This window comes from Chionomys nivalis, chromosome 6, assembly GCF_950005125.1.
Source record: "Chionomys nivalis chromosome 6, mChiNiv1.1, whole genome shotgun sequence".
Taxonomy (NCBI): domain Eukaryota; kingdom Metazoa; phylum Chordata; class Mammalia; order Rodentia; family Cricetidae; genus Chionomys; species Chionomys nivalis.
In genome coordinates, this window is record NC_080091.1 from 71,020,810 (window position 1) to 71,043,803 (window position 22,994).

Sequence of the window (22,994 nt, forward strand, 5' to 3'; positions counted from 1 at the left end):
GAAGAAGAAGAAGAAGAAGAACAAGAAGAAGAAGAAGAAGAAGAACAAGAAGAAGAACAAGAAGAAGAAGAAGAAGAACAAGAAGAACAAGAACAACAAGAAGAAGAAGAACAACAACAACAACGAAGAAGAGGAGGGGGAGGAGGAAGAAGAAGATATGAACTGTGATAGTAATAGGGGCATCCTTAATTCCTTAGCATCTTTTATGTGAACTATCAAGTGGTGAGACACTAAACTGTGAAACATCTGTATCTGCAACAACTCACCTTGTACCTGACCGTTTGCAGACATATATTCAACTAAATGACATGTAGAGGGATTCTGCATACTCCAAAGCAATATGCAAATTGGTGAAACTTCATGCTGCTTTTTTTTTTTATTACGAACCACTTAAAAATTTAGTAGCCTAATTATCAAAGAAGCTTAGGTAATACAGAGGCTCCTCTGGCTCTCCTCTCCCTCAAGTGGTGAAAATATCTGATGCTGACAGTGTTTATCCCAGAGGTTCCCAAGTCATTGTTTTCTACAAACACATAAGCTGACATTTTCCTTCTGCAGTATTTTGAGCTGTCCTCACTGCTCCTGTGTGACCTCGAGAAGCTAACTTATCCCCTTGGTGCTATGTGCTCCTCATCAAAACAATGACAATTTTGGACTATATGACCTGAAATGACACCTTCTAAAGTTACTGAAAAACTGCAAACAACGAGACCTAAAAGTAGTAGGCTAGTCGCTCACTACCCAAATATGCCAAAAATGAAAATAAAAATCTGATAACATCTTTTATGAAAAACTTAAATTTTCTATTATCTGAAGAAAACTTTTGCAAGCAGTTTTCAATGCATTTTTGACAGCTGTTTTCCTCATGGTCCTAGAACAGCTTTAAAATCCAGTGTTTATTTCTTATATTCTTTACTCAAGATGCGACAACTCCTTTCCTTAGTAGCAAAAATAAATAAAAATTTTACATCTGTCACAGGGAAATAAAGACATTGGGAAAAGACTGTCCTGAGGTAACTTGCTTTTAAATAAGTGTGAGGTGTTTAACGACAAATCAGAGGAATCAGAGGAGGAAAATTCACCAGGATTATATAAATAATTACATACTTGAAAGAATAAAAACAAGTGAAGGAAATAAAAAGCCAAGTATTAAACAGTAGGTACTAAATGTTATTTTTCCTTGTTAGGTTTTACAGCCCTTGGGGCATCAAGCTTAGGCCTTCTGTATGCTATGCAAGTGCTCTACAGCTGAGGTAAAACTCCAACATATACTGTAATTTTTTAAAGGTAAATTAAATGGCAAGAAAATCACTTCTCTTAAGAGACAATGTTCAATTTCGCTTGGCATATGTTCACTTAAAGTTCATTTTCTAGACAGTTTGAATACTGCAGTTCTTAGAATGGATACTGTTAAGGCTCCATATCCAACCCTCATTTCTTGTCATCACCCAGGTTTCATTCAGAGAACTTCCTGCTGAGTCAGTGTGTGCTAGTCGGTCAACTCGACACATTCTAGAGTCATTTAGGAAGAGGAAGCTTCAATTGATAAAAATGTTCCCACCAGATTAGCCTGTGCGCAAGTCTGTGGTACACTTGTTTGACTGATGGTTGATGTGGAAGGACCCAGATCACTGCGGGTGGTGCCACTCCTAGACCAGGGTTCCTGGGTGCTGTATGAAAGCAGGATGAGCGAGCCACAAGAGCATGCCAGTAAGCAGCATCCTTCTAGGGCTCCTGCACCAGTTCCTGCCTTGAGTTCCTTCCCTGACTTCCTTCAATGATAGACTATGATGTGAAAGTGAAATAAACCCTTTCCTCCTTGGGATGCTTGTGGTTATGGTGTTTAATCACACCAATATAAACCCTAACTAAATACTGTATAAGAGCCATGAGGCTTAAATCATAACGGTTTCTCCTCTGATACTTCTAGGAGGTTCAGATCCTCATCACAGAAAAGCCATTTCATAGGCTGTGAAATCTAGTACTTTCTACCTGAATTATAGAAAACAAAATCATTTCAATGGATCTCAATCAACACAGGATCAAACTAAAGGGTGAATGTAAGCATAGAGAGGGTCTTATTAGATAAAGCCCATATCATAGAGTTTTCCAGGCCCCCTCACAAATATTTTGATGCTGACCAAAAGACACAGAGTATATTGATCACTCTGTGACCACACCAGCTGCTTCCTTTCCTGTCAGGCTTGAACCCAGCTATTAAATATTCTCAGATGCTTATGAAGTTGCTTCTGAAAGCACGAATAGAAGCTCATTACTGCCATGTGCCAAATTTCTTAGACTTTCCTGTAAACTCTAGACCTTTACCCTTCTGTGGCATGTACTCGAAATGAACAACCTTCTGTTACTATTGTTCAGAGGTATAACACTATGCTAGGGGAAAAAAAATGTCTGTAGTAATGCAGTGGACTAATGACCCTGGGAAAAGAAATTTCCCTCTTTGGGATCTTAACCGGCCCAATTTTAGGATTGTTTGGCGCATTTTTGTGGGTATCCCCCAGCCTCTGATTTGGGGGGCCACTCTAAGTCCTAGCACCCATTTAACATCCATTATTAAGTCACTTTCATTTTACTCTGTGTGTGTGTGTGTGTGTACGGGGGCATGTTTACCTCTACCTCAGTAAGAAATGGCGATCCTGCCTCCAAGAATCTCAAAATGAGACTATGTCTGAGAACTGTCTCCCAGCATTGTATAATTCTTTCTAGGGCTGCAATTAAAGGCGTGCAGCACTGGGATTAAAGTCTTGCACCGCTCCGGCTTCTATGGCAACTAGTGCGGCTACTGGGATTAAAAGTGTATGTCGCCACTGCCTGGTCTGTAAGGCTGACCAGTGGGGCTGTTTCACTCTCAGATTTTCAGGCAGTCTTTATTTATTGAAATACAATTGAAATGCCAGTATGGATCATGCTCAGGACACTTGCTTTCCAGAAGATGGGAGAGTGAATTCGGCAATTTAGGGAACAACTAGCAGAAATACTACAGGAATCACAGTTGAAAGACAGGAAGGTATTCACCCTGTGACTAGCAGATCAAGCCAGACCCACCATCTTCACACACAGATGGAAACCAATGGAGAACTCTTCACCAAGTCTAGTCCTAATCATCACAGAGGCCGGAATGCTCTAAACCGGCATATGAGGCCTACAGCCGAGATTTCTAAACTGGGCTGTAACAGTGTGTTTTATCGATGTGTTTGAAAACTATTTTTACTTAAAACTTTGCCACCATAAAAAGCTCATAAAATCGCTATTTCATTGGAATGTAAAATTATGTGTTATCCTGAACCTGTGTTGGATGGGGTGCTGTTGGAGGGGGTGGGGTGCATGGTCTGTTTGGCTCCAGAATAAATTCTCTTAACAGTTCTGAAGCGTGAATTACTTTTGCACGGACAGAGAAGCCCACATCCTTGCTTTCCGATGCGCTCGCTTCCTGTTTTTATACTTTTATAAATAATTCTATGCTTCATCCTGGCTAAGTCTTAAGTAATTTTCTTCGTAGAAGTCATTCACTCCAGTTTTTCTGGTAAGTTTCTCAAAAGAACTCCCCAGCCACGGCGGGCTTCAGAGTGCAGGGGGTCAAGCCGTGTCCCCACCCCATGCAACAGATCACAGATGCTGCACTTCATGGAGACCCATGGACTCCCAGACCCTGCGAGGAGCCGCAGCAGGCGACAGTCGGCATAGGGTGCCTGTCCCACTGCATCCAAAGGCGGGCTCTGACGGACGTCCGGCTGCATTTGCCTAGACAGAGGCAGCCGCAGGGCGAGGACCACAGCACCAGAACTAGGGCGACCAACTGTGGTCAGCCCCGGTCTCTGTAGACTCCGACCGTGACCTTTCGACACTTGCGGAGGCGCGCTGACGTCATGAGCGGCGCGACCGCAGGCAGCGCGTTTTACTGGCGTCAGGCCTGGCGCACGCCTGTGGCCGAGGCAGGAAAGCGGGCCCTGGCATGGGGCGGCCTCTCCCGGCCTGGTCCTGAGCCGCCCCGGCATGTGGACGCTCGCCGGGCGGGCTCTCGCGCCATGGGCCGCCGGCGCCGCGCGCTTGCTGCCTCCCTGCTCCCGGCAGGTGGCCGTCTTGGAACCCGGGGCCACCCGCAGGCCCTTCAGCACGGCCGAGCTCAAGGTGACCGGCTCTCCCCGGGGTTGGCGCTGGGCTTCCGCGTGTGCACGGAGGGCGAGCCCTTCGACCCTGGCTGCTCGCTAGCCTGGCTTAGGGACAGGATCAGTCTTGAGCAGGTGTTGCTTCTGGAAACCTCCGAGAAGTTGCTGCTCTCTTGTAAAGGTCTTCCTAGGTTTGTTAGTTATGCTTCTTGGGCAACTTGCTTGACTTTGCATCCGAGTCTGCAGCTTCGTGTTTGAGCGAGATAATAATCAAACTTGGAGGTTTGTGGGACGCAAAGGCTCCAGCTGAAAGATGCCATGTGGTTAGAAAAAATGGATTTGTATTCGTCCTAATTCAGGGTTTTTGAAAGTGGTGCAGTTCTGAAGAACTTTGACCTGAATGCGATGGGTGAAAAAGAGACTACGATGCAGCTGTGACGGTTTTGTTTGGAGAGTTTCCCTATTCTTTCATCTGCCTTATATTGAGTAACTAAGCGAAAGCTAAAATAGACGTTACAGTCATTACAATTTCATCTTGTTTCCTGGTGATGAAAACCACCTGAGGGACAATGACTAGTGGGCGCACACACAATCCCACTTCTCTTGAATACCAGTTTCCAACAGTTTGTGGTGTGTCTCACTGTGGTAAAGATTTTCTGAGAGTTTTTTTGCTTGATAGGGTATTCTCATACTCTTGAGTATGTCTTGCCTTCTCCATTAATGAAAGTAAATTTGCGATTGGCTCAATACATGACGGAAGTATTAAGTAAGGGGGTTTTATTTAGCTTTGTTTATGGAACTGACGTATTGGTAAGTCACTTGTAATTTGTTCTTTGTAGTTAGGCTTAGTCATATATCTTTATTGTAAAAAAAATGAGGCAAAGTAAGTGCAATAAGTGAAATTGCCCACAGATTAAGAGTCTTCTTTGAACTTGTAATTTGTTTTATGCAAATTTTATGCACCTAAATGTGATGTTCTGTTCCCTTTTTAGGAGAAACCTGACATGTCTAGATTTCCTGTTGAAGATATCAGAAATTTCAGTATCATTGCACATGTGGACCATGGCAAAAGTACGTTAGCTGACAGGCTCCTAGAACTAACAGGTATTTTCATTTTATATCATAAGCTTGTGAGTGCCTCGAGTAATTGGGAATTTTACCACGATGTCTTATATTTTGCTATTATATCTTTAATGTTTTATGCTTAATGTTTCATTTTAAAACCTGGAGAAATCAATCAATGCTTCTTCCGTTTCTAGGAACAATTGATAAGACAAAGAAAAATAAGCAGGTTCTTGATAAATTACAAGTGGAACGAGAAAGAGGAATCACCGTGAAAGCGCAGACAGCAACACTATTTTACAATTTTGAAGGAAAACAGTACCTTTTAAATCTCATTGACACGCCAGTAAGTTTCAGATTGACTTTGCAAAAATTGATGAAGTTAGTCTTGTTGATATTCCAAACAAAATTCTCCATTTGGGGGCTGAATTTGTACATCTACCTTTGGTGTTTGTTTTCTCATTTTTTTTCATGTTAGTATAGCTTATTTCAAATGTTTTCACAACTTCCCCTAGCACACATTTTACAAGTTTTTGTCATATCAGATGATTAGCAATAATATCTGTTCCTTTAAAAAAATATAGCTGATATTTAAATGTACCAATATTTTGTCTTTTAGGGCCATGTTGATTTTAGTTATGAAGTGTCCAGGTCACTCTCTGCTTGCCAAGGTGTTTTACTGGTGGTCGATGCAAATGAGGTAAGATGTTTCTTTATACATGATGTGACATGATGGTAGTAACGGAACACAACGTAGTAGTGATGGAACACAACATGGTAGTGACGGAACGACGTGGTAGTGACGGAACACAACACAGTTGTGATGCTTGTGGGTGGCTCTGGGAACAAAGCTGCTCTCTGTTCAGGAAACACAGGTGAGGAAGAACGAAGGGTTTTAGGTCTTAGGGCATGGCTCTGGCTGGTTGATGGTACCAATCTTTGTCCACCTTGCAGATCTGTCTTCAAGACATGGGACTGAAACGAATGGGGTAGACAGATATGAAGCTACTGACTAAATGTATCCTGGAGAACTAGCTCCTTTTATAGCAAGTTAATTAAAAAATGGTTACAGGAAGGCAAGGAACACCTGTTCCAGAAAATATGCCATAGAAATCAGCAAAAAAGAATTTTTAAAAATGCTTAACAATGTCCCATTTTTGCTCCACCAAGAATAAACATGTCCTATGAATTGAATGCACTGTTTAAGACAGGAAGCATGAAATCGCATCCAAGAACAACACAGGGAACAGAATGCACTTTTGGTAAAGCCCTCTACCTACTTCCTGCAGCCTCTCCCACGTTTCCCCAAGGCTCTGTTCACCATGTGTCATTCTTTGGCTGCTTTCCGACAGAGGGCATATTGTATCATTTTATTAATGTGATCCAAAAATCTCAGTTTGATGATGATATAGGGAATGGCATGGAATTACTAATTTTGTGATACATTTAGTGTCAGTCATCTTGGTCTCTGTTGTCTTGCCTCCAGGGTATTCAAGCTCAGACTGTAGCGAACTTCTTTCTTGCCTTTGAAGCACAGTTGTCAGTAATTCCAGTTATAAACAAGGTAATTAAAATGAGTCACCAATGCCATTCATTATTTACCTTCTATATTTTAATGTTTAATTGTGAAGTATGTTTTTCTTCCCTTAATATGAGGGATCTTCAGTTACTATTCACTTAGATTATCAGTTTGATTTATCTCTGAATTTCTTGTGATAGAATTGCAGGTCAAATATTTCTTTCAGAGAGTTGAAAAGGTTCATCTGAATTGCATGTGTTTCTGTAGGAAAGGGGAGCAAGGCAGACTAAGCAAAGGTGCCAGCCCCACTGCCATGGAAAGGGGCTTAGAATAAGAATCGGTGTTGTCCATGAAACAGGTCAATGCTTACTTCATCTATATAACTCCATCCAGTACTATAGAGTTAGGAATCCTAATTTAAAAATTCAGACTGCATTAAGTTACATTTCTTGATTTTGGTGCTAAATGTAAAATAAGACTACCCATAGGTAAATAATTATTTTGAAAAAATGGAGAGATCTATTAGGTTAACTCATAGAAAGTATTATTGATCTCCAAATATTATTATTGTGAACTAATTTTATTTTTACTATGCTCACTCAGTAATTTTGTTTACAGATAGATCTAAAGAATGCTGATCCTGAAAGGGTTGAAAAACAGATTGAAAAAGTGTTTGATATCCCTAGTGATGAATGCATAAAGGTAAATGCCTTTTTTTAAAAAGATGATTGTCTTAGCTTTTTTTTATTGCTGTGATGAAACACCATCACCAAAACATCTTGGGGAGGAAAGGGTTTGTTTGGGTTATACTTCCACATTGTAGGCTGTAGTTCAAGGAAAGAAATCAGGGCAGAAACATGGAGGTAGGAGTTGGTACAGAGGCCATGGAGGGGTGCTGTTTCCTAGTTTCCTCTGCTGGCTCACGCAGCCTGCTTTCTTCTAGAACCCAGGGCCATCAGTCCAGGAATGGCACCCCCTCAGTGGGCTGTGCCCAGGCCAGCAGTCCAGGAATGGCACCCCACAGTGGGCTGGGCCCTCCCACATAATTACTAATTGAGAAAATGCCCTAAAGCCTGCCTACAGCCTAATCTTATGGAGGCATTTTCTCAGATGAGGTTTCTATCTCTCAAATGACTCTAGATTATGTCAGGTTGACATAAAACTAGCTAGCACAACTATTGAAAGTTCCCTTTATATTGTTAGAATATATAGATTGTTGCTATGTAACTTTTAAATGAACTAAGGCTTAAAGATTTTACCACTTTCCTTATATCGTAGACTTAGTTAGCCTGTATGTCAGAACTAAAAGCCTTTTGAAACTCAGTGTAGCATTATGTGTATGTGTGTGCCAGCACCAGACTGCACAGTGGTACATGTACCCAAGGAGTCTAGAAGTGGGACTTGGATCTCCTGTAACTCCAATTATACGTCTGAGTTCCTGCTGTGGGTGCTGGGAAGTAACCCTGGGGTCCTCTATGAGGCAGCAAGGATTCTCAAAATCTGAGTCATCTCTTCTGCCCTTAGCATTACTTCTTTTTTTTTATATTTATTTATTTATTATGTATACAATATTCTGTTCTGTATATATACCTGCAGGCTAGAAGAGGGCACCAGACCCATTATAGATGGTTGTGAGCCACTATGTGGTTGCTGGGAATTGAACTCAGGACCTTTGGAAGAGCAGGCAATGCTCTTAACCTCTGAGCCATTTCTCCAGCCCTAACATTACTTCTTGTAAGTTATTTTGGTTTTGAAGAGCAGGTATTTTTGGACTTGATAGATATTGGTTAGAGTGATACATTTTATTAAAAGGCATAATTTTTGCTCATCAAAATTTTTGTTTTAATTCTCATTTCATTGCTTTCTGGACACACCAAGAATGTTCTTTCACTTTAATCCTGAAATCATAGGGTCACTAAACCGGATAAGGGGAAGATATCTTTATCCTTTTCTTTTTTCTGTGTTCAAATAAATGAATAAGAGAATTTTTCCTCCTGATCATAAATGACAAGACCCCAGGAAGGATGAGTGTAGCCTTAAATCTCAGTGCTTTTCTTTTTACATGGTTTCAGATTTCTGCAAAACTTGGGACAAACGTTGAAAGTGTTCTTCAGGCAGTCATTGAAAGAATACCTCCGTAAGTAGTTTTTATACTATTCATATATTCACTACTTTAAATTTAGAGTTTAGTAATTATAGACCTTTATAATTTAACAGTTTAGATTAATAGGCCATCAACTTGATCTGTCATTTTAAGCTAGTGGATGTAGCAAGTGATCTTGCACTAGGGTGGAATAACCTTTTGCTTTTAGTAAAATGTAAAGAACGCAAGTTGAATTTCAATATAGTAAAGCGGAAAAGAAAGCAAGGATAATGCCAGTCTCTCTGATAATCGGAGCATAGGGAATTAAGTTCATTGGTAATTGGTCTTTACTGTATAGTGAGCATACATCTCATATTTTCAAATATATATATTTGAATATATTTCAAAAAGTAATGTTTCAAATGTTGTATATTATTTTGAAATAATTTCAAAATTTAAAACTGATGGTTGAGATTTATCTAGCATATTTTATAGAAAGGCCTTTTTGCTTTGGTTCTTGAGTAATTTTCTTTTGAAAAATTAAATAATATGCTTCCTCAATTGAAAATAAGGTTTTTTTGATATTTTCTCTATATACTTTTTTTTTCTATATATACTTTTATAATAGTCCAAAAGTATGTCGTAAAAACCCACTGAGAGCATTGGTGTTTGATTCCACCTTTGACCAGTATAGAGGTGTGATAGCCAACATAGCACTGTTTGATGGTGTGATTTCCAAAGGAGATAAGATTGTATCTGCACACACCAAGAAGACATATGAAGTTAATGAAGTAGGCGTTTTGAATCCAAATGAGCAGCCCACTCATAAATTGTAAGTAATCTGTTGTAGCATGTACAATAAGTTTATGTATGTGTTTCTCCCAATGTGCTCAGAATGGTCATAATGTAGAACTAAAGTGGATGATAGGTAGAATGCACCTCTACATCCAGACACTAGGTCAAAAGGATCTCATGTGTTTGTAGTGGCAGTTTTATGGCTATAAACATACTTAGGTTTTATTAGTTAGTAGAAATAACTTAGTGATCTAGTACAGACTTGGTTCTCATGTTAATGTATTTGATGGTACAATTAAGTATTAGGGGGCCTCAATTCATTCAATGGATTTATTTTTCCGTTTACATTTAATCTCATCACAACTAAATTTTGCAGTATAACGTGCTACAGAAACTGATCACTCCTTTCTTCACTGGATTACAGAGTTAAACCTAGATTAAATAAAATTTATAGAGGAATAGGATTAAGAAATTAGTATGAACTAGAAAATCAGATCTGAGTTAGCTGTGAAACAGCTGCTGAGTGGCTACTCTGGTAATGAGAAGACACGACATCATAGTTTTGCTTCTCAGGTCGTCTCTGAAAACTAAAGTGTCAAATAGAATATTTGAGTATGTGGATCAGAGTCCACAGTTTCATGTTGTATCTAAAAAGCCTCATGTGAAATATGACGTGCTTTGAATCAGTCCATTTTAATTTTAGTGAAGTATTTCTGAAGTGTTTCATGTATTGTATATGTATAATGTGTATGCATATATGTAATGTATGTATTGAACATTACCGCCTCTTCATTCATTACTGCTCCTCTGCTATAACCTATATAAATGAGTCTGCTACTATGTATGTTTTTTGGTTTTTAAACCTAAAACTGAATTCATGGAATCTGCTTTTTTTCATGTGAAAATCAGATATGTAATAGACTGTTGTTACATGTTTATTTTTTCCTGTTTGGTTAAAAATTTATCTTTTTTCCCCCTTGTTAATGAACCTTTATCACATAGTAATAGACATGACAGTCTCCTAAATTTTTCTACAGTAATATTAGCTTCATAATAGATGTTAGAAGCTGGTGTTTAATTTGTGAAAGGTGAGCAGAATCAAAAGGACAGCCTGAGTAGAGAATTAGGGTAATGGATAAGACACTTTGTTTTATTAATGAGCTTCAGAGGTTGAATTTGGTATGTGCCCCTTGCTTGTTTGGAAGGGATATGACAGATTCCTAGGAAGACAGAACTGTGAGTATACACTTTCAACAGAAAAGCAGTAAATATTTGCATATGCTAATTTTATTTAGATATGCAGGACAGGTGGGCTTTCTGATTGCTGGGATGAAAGATGTCACTGAAGCTCAAATAGGAGATACATTATATTTACATAATCATCCAGTGGAGCCCTTGCCTGGGTTTAAATCAGCGAAACCAATGGTATTTGCAGGTGAGGAGTTCACAAATTCAACACCAAAAGACCAAAATTTTTTTAATTAAAAGTATATCTGTGGTGAAAGAAAATGGACTAGAGGATAATAAACATTCTTATAGATCTGTTTGTAATGTGTATATATGTGTGTGTATACACATATACATACATACACACATATATATGATGATATTTGCCTATGTATTTGTATGCAGTATTTCTGTATCACTTTTCATCTTCATGTATATGGTAACATTTTATATGAGAGCTCATTTAGGATTTCTTAAGAAATAATATCTAGGAGATCTTAATAACATGAATTTTCTTATTTCTCTGAAAAGTTAGTTGATTACACTTGGATTTTTTCTAATTAATTAGGGTGTTTTAATTATAATTCTCAGTAGAATTAATCCCACCTCTTAGTCGAGTTCTTTGTAGTTAAACTGTGCTCTCGTGGATTCAGTAGCCTCTAGGACATGTGACATCAGAACACGTTTTACTGTGAGTCTCACAGACATTTAGATAATGAAGACCTAATGGAGGGTCATCTGGTTTTTCTAACCTGGGTCTTTATCCCCTGGCTTCTCCTCATAGTCTCCTCTCACAGATCATGAGCTTTATTACTGCTGCGCTTCAGCAGAGTCAGTCATTTGGAGTGCATGGAATTTGTAAACTGTAGACTTCATGAGCAGGAGGTGAAGAGAATCTAAGGAATCAGTAGTAGCTCTCAGAGTTTCAGCAGTAAGTTTCTAAAAGTAAACATATATTTAGTTTTAGTAACTGATCTGGAAGTGAAGTCCAGTGCCATTTTGGGCCTATTTCTTACCTAGTAATAGTTTTCGTCACAGTAGTGGACCATGTTATGCTTTTAATTTTTAGAGTAAACATAATTTACCTAATTATGTATAGGCTTAATTCCCTTCGTTGTTTAGTTTTTTCTTCTTTTTGTACTTCTCCAAAAGCATAAAACCACTGTTTGGAGTGTCAACACATTTGTATATTTATTAAAGCTAATGGATTCCAAGATACCTAGCAACCAATTTAGTAAAGAAAAGTAAAATAAATGCCAAATGGTTAATTTTGAACTTGACAGTGCTTCATATTATGTTTGTGTCTCCAGGCGTGTACCCCATAGACCAGTCTGAATATAACAACCTAAAGAGTGCTATAGAGAAACTGACTTTAAATGACTCCAGTGTGACAGTGCATCGGGATAGCAGTCTGGCCCTGGGTGCTGGCTGGAGGTAAGGGGGATTTCCACCATAGAGTCACTTTCTTATAGGGAAATAAGTTCTAATTGGGTAGCTTGCTTCTTAACATTTCTGAACATCAGTTTAATTTTTTTGTATTCTTTGTGTGTATGCATACACATGTATATGTGGTGTGCACACCAGGTGTTCATGCTCACGGGTCCGAGATCAACCTGACTCTATACCTTGTTCTTTGAGATGAAAGAAATCTATCACTGACCTGGGATATCACCTGGTACCTTGCTGTCTCTTCCCAGCACTGAGGTCACAGGTGCATTCTGCAATTCCCGCCTTTCTCGTGTGTGCTGGGCATCCAAATTTGGGTCCTTATGTTTGCTCAATGAGCACAGTACCACTCAGCCATCGTACCAGGCATAAAGATCAGTTGCTATGGGTAAAATATCTAAAAATCTTCATGTCTGCTCATTTCTCAAGTGGGTTCATGTTTTGTGGATAATTTTTATACTAATTTGAAATAGTAGAATGTTTGAGTCTTATTTTATAAAATTATACAAGAGATGCAAATTGCTGGAATGAGTCTCAATTTCCATCCTTTCTCACAAAGTAGCACCATGTTCACAACAGAAAACAGAACCCAGTGGGACGTGGACGTCTGGAAGGATTTTGGTGTTTTTTCTCCCCCTTTTCTCCATCCAGGTTGGGATTTCTTGGACTTTTGCACATGGAAGTTTTCAACCAGCGACTAGAGCAAGAATATAATGCTTCTGTTATTCTGACGACTCCCACTGTTCCATACAAAGCTGTTCTTTCATCTGCAAAATTGATAAAGGTACCATAATATTTACTTCTATTTTGTATCAGCCTCAAAGGAAAAACTTAATAAAAATATATGTGTATATACTAAATACAAGAGAAAATTTTTGGTTATTTATAGGTGAATCCCTATTAAAAGTAATTTACAATTGCTTAGTAGCAATATAAATTTTATTACCTTTTAAAAACTAATTCATTATTTTTCTTAGATTGATCTCTTCATTATCAAAATTAGTCTGGTGTTGACAGTAAAAAGAATTAGGAAGGAGAGGACCGTTGTAAATTCTGCTCGTAATATGAAAGATAATTTTGGTCATAAGTAACCAAATAAAAAACCTTCATCCTTGTGGGAAATTTTTAAGTTTTAAGTTAGTGATAAACCAGTACTATATTCCATGTAAGTGGTTATTTACTCATTTATACCACTGTTACCTGAGCACAAATAAACCAATTTTATACACTATAATTAGAATACCTTAAACAGTCAAGTTATAAAAATAACATTTTGTCATAGTTTTTCTAGATTATTCATGAGGTATGTTTTGTAAATATTAATAACCAAAATACTTTAATATATACTTTTAGTATACATTCACTAAGAATGTTAAAAGCTGGACGATCTTTTTATTTCCTAACAGAAAGGCTATATTATGTAATAGTCTAATTTTTAGGCGTTTTTTGTTGATGTTATTGCTGCTGCTTTGTTAATTGCAGTAAGTTCAATAATTGTGTTCTAAAATATACTATATGATAAAAGAAACCTTTAAGAAACGTAATTATATTAGTGCTTGTTTTTAAATACCTTTCATTTTTCTCATTTTTAGGAATATAAAGAAAAAGAAATCACAATTATTAACCCTGCACAATTCCCTGACAAGTCCAAAGTAGCAGAATATTTGGAGCCGGTTGTTCTGGGCACTGTTGTCACACCAACAGAATACACCGGAAAGATAATGGCGCTTTGCCAGGTAGAAACACAAAGGGTGATGATTTCAGTTCCTGCAGCAGTGCTTACCTACGCTTATATTTTATAGGATTTAGGATTCTGTTTGCTAAGGAATTGGCCTCAATAATTAAATAGTTCTTGGTTTGGGGCCCTGCATCCGGAGCCAGTACTGATACACTATCTTGATTTTACACACTAGCTTTAAGTCTGGTTGTCTGTCAGTATTAGTCCAGTATTTTAGTGAAAGGAATGCAAAAGAACTGCGTAATTGTCCCGAAGGGCTTCAGTGTGATTTAGCCTATCTGTGCACTTGAAAGTGAATAGAGTATGATTTTGAAAGTAAAACTGCTGTGACAGAGATTAAAAGCTTTGGTTTAAAAGTAATGTTGCTCTTACATTAAAAAACTCCTGCTTTGTAAAATTTTGGTAGACCATTAAATAATATTACTTCATTTTGTTTACTTTTGTTTATAGAAATAATAATTTGGAAATTAAAAACTTATTTTTTTCTCATCAGTATTTGTTTGGATTATCATTGATCTTTTTTTCTTTAGGCACGAAGAGCAATTCAGAAAAATATGATTTTTATTGATGAAAATAGAGTTATGCTTAAATACCTCTTCCCTTTGAATGAAATTGTGGTAGATTTTTATGACTCTTTGAAGTCTCTGTCTTCTGGGTATGCAAGGTGAGAAAATAATGGTAGTCAGAAATGTCTCAATGGAGCTTTTGAATATGCTGATAGTAAGAATTTGCTCTTCTATCCGTAGCAATTTTAGCTCTGAAATGTTGAGAATCATATAAGGTTAGGAAGCTTGAAACATTATAGATATTATAGAATACTTGAAATTTACTTATAGGAGGAAAAGATTCTTTTTGATTCATCAAGACTTAATCTCTAAAAAAAGTTAACAACCCCTTAAGAGTTTTAAATCCCTTGTGTCTTAAAATTGGACATTAATTTCAAAGAACATCTGTGACCAAGTGACACTTAAAATATATGTGTATGTTATTTTGGCCCTGGAGCATCTACTTGCATTTGAAAAATGGATGTAAATATTGCGCATGAAAACTGCTAAATGTGCACTGCGTTTACCAATGCTGAAGTCAAGAACTAGATCTTCCCAGGCAGACGTTGCCTATCTAATAAACTGTGTATTTTAAGGGAGTGCTTGAAACCCAGCCAAATAAGAGTACAAGAGTTAAGTGTTAAATAAGCAAGAAACTTTTTACATTGCCTCTGGCAGTCTGTTTTGTTGCAGTGGCCTTATGATTTAAACTTTGTGGCTAGCTAGCACTATTAGCTTTGACCATATTGATGAAAATAGTAGCTAACATGAGCACTGGTTTGTGATTGGCTAAGCTTTGTTGTAACTACTTGGTATGTACTAGGTTACACGTGGCTCATTCAGGCCTAACAAAAATGTTGAATGTTCAAACTGTATATCTGTGTAGGAAATCCAAGTGTCCCTTCTTAATGGCAGTTCATTAGTGCATTATCTAAACATGTTTGTTTTATTTTTGTTTCTATTTGTTTCCATTACCAGAGTTGTCATTGGTAACAGAATGAACCATTAAAATAGTGTTAGCCAAATTTCACCACCTGTTAGCAACAATAGAAGGAGCTGACATTTGTTTTTGATGGTTGGTTTTTCCTACTTTACCTTAACCAATTCCTTTTCCTTCCTCTAAGTGATTTATAATTCCTATACTTGGACCTTAATTTCATAAATGAAGGTTGATATATTTGGTTCTTTGCTATGGACATACACATTCATTAAATGAAACTTTATGTTCAAATCAGTTTATATTTAAATTTAATCAGTTTTCTTCAGCTGAGGACACCTAATGAATATGTAGGAATAAGGAATTTGTTGTATTTATAAGATTTAACTTATAGGATCATGTTTACCATTGTTCTCTTTGTTTTCATTAGTTTTGATTATGAAGATGCAGGTTATCAGACTGCAGAACTTATAAAAATGGATATTCTCCTGAATGGGAATATCGTGGAAGAGCTAGTGACTGTGGTGCATAGGTAAGCAGACTAGAAAAGATCACCAACCTAGCATGCTCACTTTGGGTGTTTTTGTGTGGTTGATGGCTCTTCATTCTTACTGGAGCAGATACAGTTTTTAAAACTTTGAAAGATAATTAAAATAGATTTTAATCTACTAATTTTTCTTCTGTTTTTTACATTGCCCTTTCCCTATTACTAAATATAGAATGTAGAATTATCATAGCCAAAGTAGTATTATCATGTAAATAATTTTCCCTTACTGTGTTAATGTACAAGAAAATGTTTTTAATCTTTATAGTAATGGTTTAAGGATTGAGAACAAAAAGATCTTCACATTTCTAAAAATCATTCATGATAATGAAATCAAGTACACATGTTCACAGACTAGCAGACTATTATAAATTATGCCATATCAATGCAATTTTTTGTTTTTATCTTTTTAATTAGTTTATTTTTCATCAATGCAATTATAAGTCAGTATAGATTAATACCTAGTTATAGAAAAATGCCTACTAAGTAAAGTGTTGAGTTCTATTTGAATCTCTTAAAACTTACTTTTATTACAGTTAATTACTGCACATGGACTATAAAGATAATTTAAATATTTATGTTTAGGATAGCTATCTTTTTTCTGTCTCAGAGAGAAAGCATACACTGTTGGCAAAACCATATGTGAACGTCTGAAGGATTCTCTTCCCAGGCAGCTGTTTGAGATAGCCATCCAAGCTGCTATTGGAAGCAAAGTAATCGCGAGAGAAACGTGAGTTGAAGTGCATTTTTGTCCGAGGCTAGCTTTAGAACTACGCCCAGAAAACCTAGTGAAAGTTTTAATCTTGGCCTATACTTTATTCTTGTAGAGCATGAGATGTTAGAATATTTCAAATCTTCCACTGATGTTCGATTACTTTGTGTACTTACATTGAGTTTTGCTACTTACAATTGATATAATTTATGAAGGTTTATTAAAGAATTTCTGCTTATTTTCATTGAATTTTTGGGTTAAAGGATTTCTGTGAGGTTTCATTCAATGGCTTATAACTTGTTCAGGTATATTGTAAGTGATAGGAACAGAACCTAAGGAAATAATAAAATATTTTCTCTGAAGCACTGAATTGGGAAAGATTATAAATAACATGCTGGGTTTTGGTTTCTAGACCAGGTCCCTTAGTGGTTTATGGTACATATGGAAATAGGTTACTTTCTGTAGCAAGCTGGCTGTGTGGATGATGCCAGACTCTTGGGGCAGCACTTCTCTTGCCCCACCCTTAGGGCTCTAAAGACCCTGAAAGTTAGAAACACTCTTCAGTTAAGACAAAGTGGGAATTGCTACTTAATTCTAGCTTAACGTAAACCTAATATGACAGTACTTGTGAACTAGAACCACATTTTGATATAGATTTTATAAAATGTATCCCATTATGGCAATAATTTCATTTTAAACACTATTTTATTTTAGTTATTCAGTATCTTAGAAAATCCAGAAATTAGGCAGAGTTCCAGGGAACATCCTAGAAAATAGAGCACTTATCATGTGGTCATTTTCACATAAATTGTATTGAAGATACATTTTTTTAAAAAGATACTTTTTTTAAAATTAGTGTTGATCTGAAAGTGTCATAGTAATACAGTTATATAGTTGATGATTAGATACATTAACAGTTTGTCTTGAGAAGGGCTGTATAAAACATAGATTTATTAATCCTTTACGCATCACTGTCCATTGGCAATCAGGCCAGCAATGTGATGGTTTAACTTTTTAAAAGGTACTCTTTAGAATATTTCTAGGCTGAGCTGCAAATAATGTAATTCTTTTTATTGAAGTCACAGATGCTTGTATTTCTACTCACGCATACCACAAACCTGCACCTTTCTTACCATAGGATATGCTGATGTTAAAGTGGACTTTTTGCATCTTAAAATCAGTATATGAAAAGAAATACAAGAACATTTGAACTAATTAATTACATAAATCAACTTTGTCTAAAGAACACTATCATTAAACACTATCATATTTTAAAAGGAGATTTGTATATAGAAATCACATACGTTTGAACTGTGTAATAAATTTTCAACCTAAACAGAATTCTTCTTTTACAGTGTGAAAGCATATAGAAAAAATGTTTTGGCCAAATGTGTATGTATATATATATATTTTTTTACTTTACTATATTTAATGGGTTTAAAATCAGTGGGGTTATAAATTTGTTTCTATTTTAGATTTTATGTACCATATATTTCATTTCCAAGTTTTGTTTTAAAAGAGTAAATTTCTACTTAACCATATTAGCATCATTTTAAAAACATTTAAAAATAAATGCCTCTCGTTTTCTCTTTTCTTATGTAATACCATATAAAAGAGAATTTTATGTTACTACCATAATGTTATACATATGAAAGATTTATAGTGACTCTCACACTTAGAAGAGTGACAATTGAAATTTATCTTGCTACGTTAATTTTTATTTATTTTTTAGTAAAATTTACATTGTTGCTAAACAAAGTACTTCTTTTTCTAAGTGCCTGGTAAAGTTTCTGGCACAGGTCTGCTGCTGAGAGTCTCTGCATTCATTAGGTTGTAGCTATGTTATATGCTTAGCTTAAATAAATAATAACATCATTTTCTAAAGAGGAGTCAAATGATGTCACAGTGATATGATTATGGTTGTGGTGTTCCTTGGTGTAATTATATAATTATTTTCTTTGAACCCATTTGGATTTTTTATTTTTCAGTATGGTGGGGATATTACCCGAAAAATGAAACTTTTAAAGAGACAAGCAGAAGGGAAGAAAAAGCTAAGGAAGATTGGCAACATTGAAATTCCAAAAGATGCTTTCATAAAAGTTCTGAAAACCCAGCCTAATAAATGATTCATGAAAATGGGTGTTTTCTCTTTTTCTTCTTATTTGCATTGACAACAGAATGAAAACTATGAAATGTTTATTATTTTTAGGCTCTTCAACTTTAACCTCCTGGAAGAAAAGAGGTAGAATATGTGCTACATTGCCTAGTCCTTTTATGTTCCACTACTCAGTTGAGATTGTTAGTACTGCCTCTGAAAATTAAAAGAGGTTAATTGTTGAAAGGAGAGGCCACTTGTTGGTTCCTGGCTGCTGGGCAGCTCAGACCCTCAATAATCACACAGAAACTGTATTATTTAAAACACTGCTTGGCTCATTAGCCCTAGCTTCTTATTGGTTAACACTTATATCTTAATTTAACCTATTTCTGGTAATCTGTGTATGGCTACTTGGCTGTGGCTTACCAGGTAAAGTTCCCAGTGTTTGTCTCCAGCAAAATTACATGGCTTCTCTTTAACTCGACCTTCTTTCTCCCAGCATTATTCCCTGCACAGGCCCAACAGTTTCTTTATTAACCAATGGTATTCACAGCATACAGAGGGGAATCCCACATCAATTAATATATTTTACATATTTAAGAGGGCATATTATACATTTAATCACAGTCAAATTTTTTTCTTGCTTTTTTTCTTGTTTTTTAGTGTTTTGAGACAGGATCTTGCCATGTAGCCCTGACTAGCCCAGGATTCATACATAGTTCATATTTACCTCAAATTTGTGACAATCCTGCCTTAGCCTTCCCGTTGTTGAAATTACAGGCATGTGCTACATTATCTATGCATGGCTTTTCTTATTGATACTAAAAGGACCTCTGATTCTATCTAGTTCAATTAAAAACTTTCCAAAATTACCCTGCATCATAATTTTTAACCCAAACACTGATATATATGAAAATTAAGAAATAAACTCATCTGGGTGGCAGTGGTACATACCTTTAATCCCAGCACTCAGAGGAAGAGGCGGATGTCTGTGAGTTCAGGACCTACTTGGTTTACAAGAGCTAGTTCCAGGACAGCCAGGGCTGTTACAAAGAGAAACCGTCTTGAAAAACCAAAACAGAAAAAAGAAAGTTAGCATAGGACCAAACTAGGCCCTCTGAATGTTGGTGACAGTTGTGTGGCTTGGGCAGCTTGTGGAGCCACTGGCAATGGAGCCAGTATTTATCCCTAGTGCATGATCTGGATCTTTGGAACCCATTCTCTTTGGAAGGATACCTTGTTCAGCCTAGATACAGGGGGAGGGGCTTGGTTCTGCCTCAAGAGATAACAGTTGACTCCCCATGGAAGGCCTTACTCTGAATGGAGGGGGAGTGGAATGGGAGGAGCAGGAGGAGGGGAGGGAGAGGGAACTGGGATTGCTATGTAAAATAAATTTTTTTAAAAAGTCAACATGTTGCCAGACACTTGTTACAGCTTTTCATGCTTATATATTTAATCAAACATTTCTGAAACTAAATGGCTTATGCTATACACCTAAGTTAAGCTTCGGGTAAGGCCCTGTCTTCTGACATTCAAAATGCATTCATGCAACAACAGACATTTGATATCACCAGCTTCTAATAAATTAGTAGCTATTACTTAAATGCTAAAATGACACAGCTAGTAATGACTTAGTTTCCTGTTCAGTTACAGCAAACAAACCAACATAAATATATTACTGCAAGAAAGAGTCTTCATGTTGGGTTTTACTTACTGCCTTCTGTCTTAAGCATGGCATGCCTTGTAAGAAAAAGGCTATTGATAAATCTTAACATTTTGGTAGAATTTTTTTTTTCAGTTTATTTATATGGTGAATTACATTGACAGATTTTCATGTGTTGGCCCATCCCCACATCTCTGGGATGAAGCCAACCTGATCATAGTGGTGATTTTTTTTAAATTTTTATTGCTTTATACATAATACCATTCAAAATTTCCACTTCCTCCCCTCCTCCCGTTTCCTTCCCGCTTCCTCACCCACCCTTCCCCCTCCAGTGTGCCTGATCTAATGGGAGCTCACCAAAGCCAGCTGGACTGGGACTGAACAAGCATGTGATCAAATTAGACTCTGAGTGTGGCTGACTGAGAAGCCAATGATAATGGCACTGGGATTTGATTCTACTGCATGTACTGGCTTTTTGGAATCCTAGTCTATTTGGATGCACACCTTTCTAGGACTGGATGGAGTGGCGAGGGCTTTGGACTAGAATATCAATGCAAGGATTTAGTAGTTCATTTTAGCAAAGCATACATCTCCCAGCTAGATTTGGTAGGAGTAAAATACCAAATTCCCACAATAGTGTTTTTTAAACTGGCAATATATTTGAAACTAAGACAATCCAGTTGTTTAAAAAATGTTCTATTCTGCCAGGTGGTGTGGTGCATGCCTTTAATCCCAGCACTCAAAGGCAGAGGCAGGCAGATCTCTGTGAGTTCAAGGCCAGCCTGGTCTACAAGAGCTAGTTCCAGGACAGGCCCCAAAGCTACAGAGAAACTGTCTCAAAAAACAACATGAACAACAACAACAAGTTCTGTTCCTACATTATTGCTAAAGGGAAGTCAAAAGTCGAAGCATGTGTGTTCTAATATAACATATCTTCAGTGAAACATCTGAACTTTTTTGATTTGGGCTTATTCCCCTTTTATCCATAACTCTAGGAATTAGCCTTACTTGTAATATGTGGGAAATGTTATTTTAGTCTTATTTTTTAGCATAAGCTTATCTACTGCCCCGTGGCCATTTCCCAGTGTTAATCTTGAGTTTTATGCCTCGAGTGTATTTCCATGCACTCTAATATCACAAAAATGTGCATAGTTGTATGATTAAAAATTGTTGCATTAGGTTCGGCATGGGTTGGCCACTGTCATAGAACTTTGAACCAAAGCAACAGTAGAAGGTGAGATGTTGCCACTTATATTCCCAGGTGACAGATGGAGTTCAAGTAATGATTTCTTTCTTCAAAGATTTTTGCTCTATATGAAATGACAATGGGCTTCTACACTCTTTAATAGTACCCCATGTTGAGTTAGGAAGCTACAATGGCTAGAGACGTACTGAGGTGCTTGAGGACATGACTGTATTAGACAAGATCAGAGTTATAATAAAAACGACTCATTTTAGGTCTTTGGAACATGGAAGCAATGATACATCAAAAGAGACTGTTAACTTTTCACTCCAATGCTGTACAGCCAAAATCATTAGTACAGGATGTTACTGACTGGTTAGTTAAAATATGTTCAGGACATGGGATCCCTTTTGGATATACTATGTTTCTACCAAGTGTTTTGTCCGGGCAGTGAGAAGGTAACAATGCACTGTGACTTAGATGTGGATTGCAGGACTGAGACAGGAAGGTGACAGAGGAAGAACACTATTAAGGTTAACTTGGTGGGGCGCCTGCCTCAATGAATGCTTACCAGTTCTAAGCAAGCAGGGAGGCCTAAGGGATTTAGAAAATTTCAGAACTTGTAATAGTCCTATTTTGTGCTCTTCAAAATATGTATTTGAAGTTCAGAAGACAGATAATGCTGAGTATGAACAGGTTCGAGAATAAATGTTTTAAGTGCTCTAGACTCATGTGAAACCCCCTTGTACAGGGCTTCCCAGCTTGCAGCAATTTTTATGACACCTTCATATTCCCATGCTTCAATATCTTCCATATATATATTTTTCTTTAAATGGATTTACTTTTGTACACAGGAACAAGGCTGTTACAATCATTGGGTATTAAAGCACCATTATTTTGTGTTTTAATGTTTTGCATTTATGTATGTACCATTTGTGTGTCTGGTGCCCTTGGGGGTCCAAATGAGGGCATTAGAGAATTCCTTAGAACTTGAGCTACAATGGGTTTGTGTACCAACATGTGGGTGCTGGGAACTGAACCATGGTCCTCTGCAAGAGCAACAAGTGCTCTTAATTGCTCAGCCATCTCTCCAGCCTCCTTATTTTATTTCTTTGGAATTGTCTGTTGTGGAATATTATTTTGAGGTGTGTTACATTTATTTATGCTGTGGAGCATTTAATGATGTAAAATGTGTTGCTTTGTTTATGCTGCGTTTGTTTAACTCCGAAGCTGTGATTCTTTGCCTGTCTAAAATACCTGATGGTCAGGCAGAAGAAAGGACAGGTGGGGATGGCAGGCAGGCAGGCAGGCAGGCAGGCAG

General features: G+C 37.1%; 1 protein-coding gene across 2 annotated transcripts; it reads left to right on the top strand.

The window, feature by feature from the left end:
- The first annotated feature begins 3,924 nt into the window (after positions 1-3,924).
- Guf1 (GTP binding elongation factor GUF1) lies at positions 3,925-18,883 on the top strand. 2 transcript variants are annotated; one of them, XM_057772567.1, is made up of 17 exons: positions 3,925-4,146; positions 5,117-5,228; positions 5,384-5,532; positions 5,806-5,886; positions 6,673-6,750; positions 7,324-7,407; positions 8,778-8,842; positions 9,417-9,620; positions 10,879-11,018; positions 12,121-12,244; positions 12,908-13,040; positions 13,849-13,992; positions 14,525-14,658; positions 15,907-16,008; positions 16,631-16,750; positions 18,088-18,124; positions 18,721-18,883. In XM_057772567.1, exons 1-17 carry the CDS (start codon positions 4,012-4,014, stop codon positions 18,856-18,858), a joined length of 1,980 nt encoding a protein of 659 aa, XP_057628550.1. In that variant the 5' UTR covers positions 3,925-4,011; the 3' UTR covers positions 18,859-18,883. The 2 variants fall into 2 exon arrangements, with proteins under 2 accessions (XP_057628550.1, XP_057628551.1); XM_057772568.1 differs by having other exon boundaries at positions 9,483-9,620.
- Positions 18,884-22,994: the final 4,111 nt, after the last annotated feature.

Coding starts and splice junctions, on each gene's coding strand:
- Guf1 (XM_057772567.1), top strand. CDS start 4,012: ATGTGGACGCTCGCCGGGCGGGCTCTCGCGCCATGGGCCGCCGGCGCC. Junction 5,887..6,672: donor TGGTGGTCGATGCAAATGAG/GTAAGATGTTTC, acceptor TCTTGCCTCCAG/GGTATTCAAGCTCAGACTGT. Junction 9,621..10,878: donor GAGCAGCCCACTCATAAATT/GTAAGTAATCTG, acceptor AATTTTATTTAG/ATATGCAGGACAGGTGGGCT.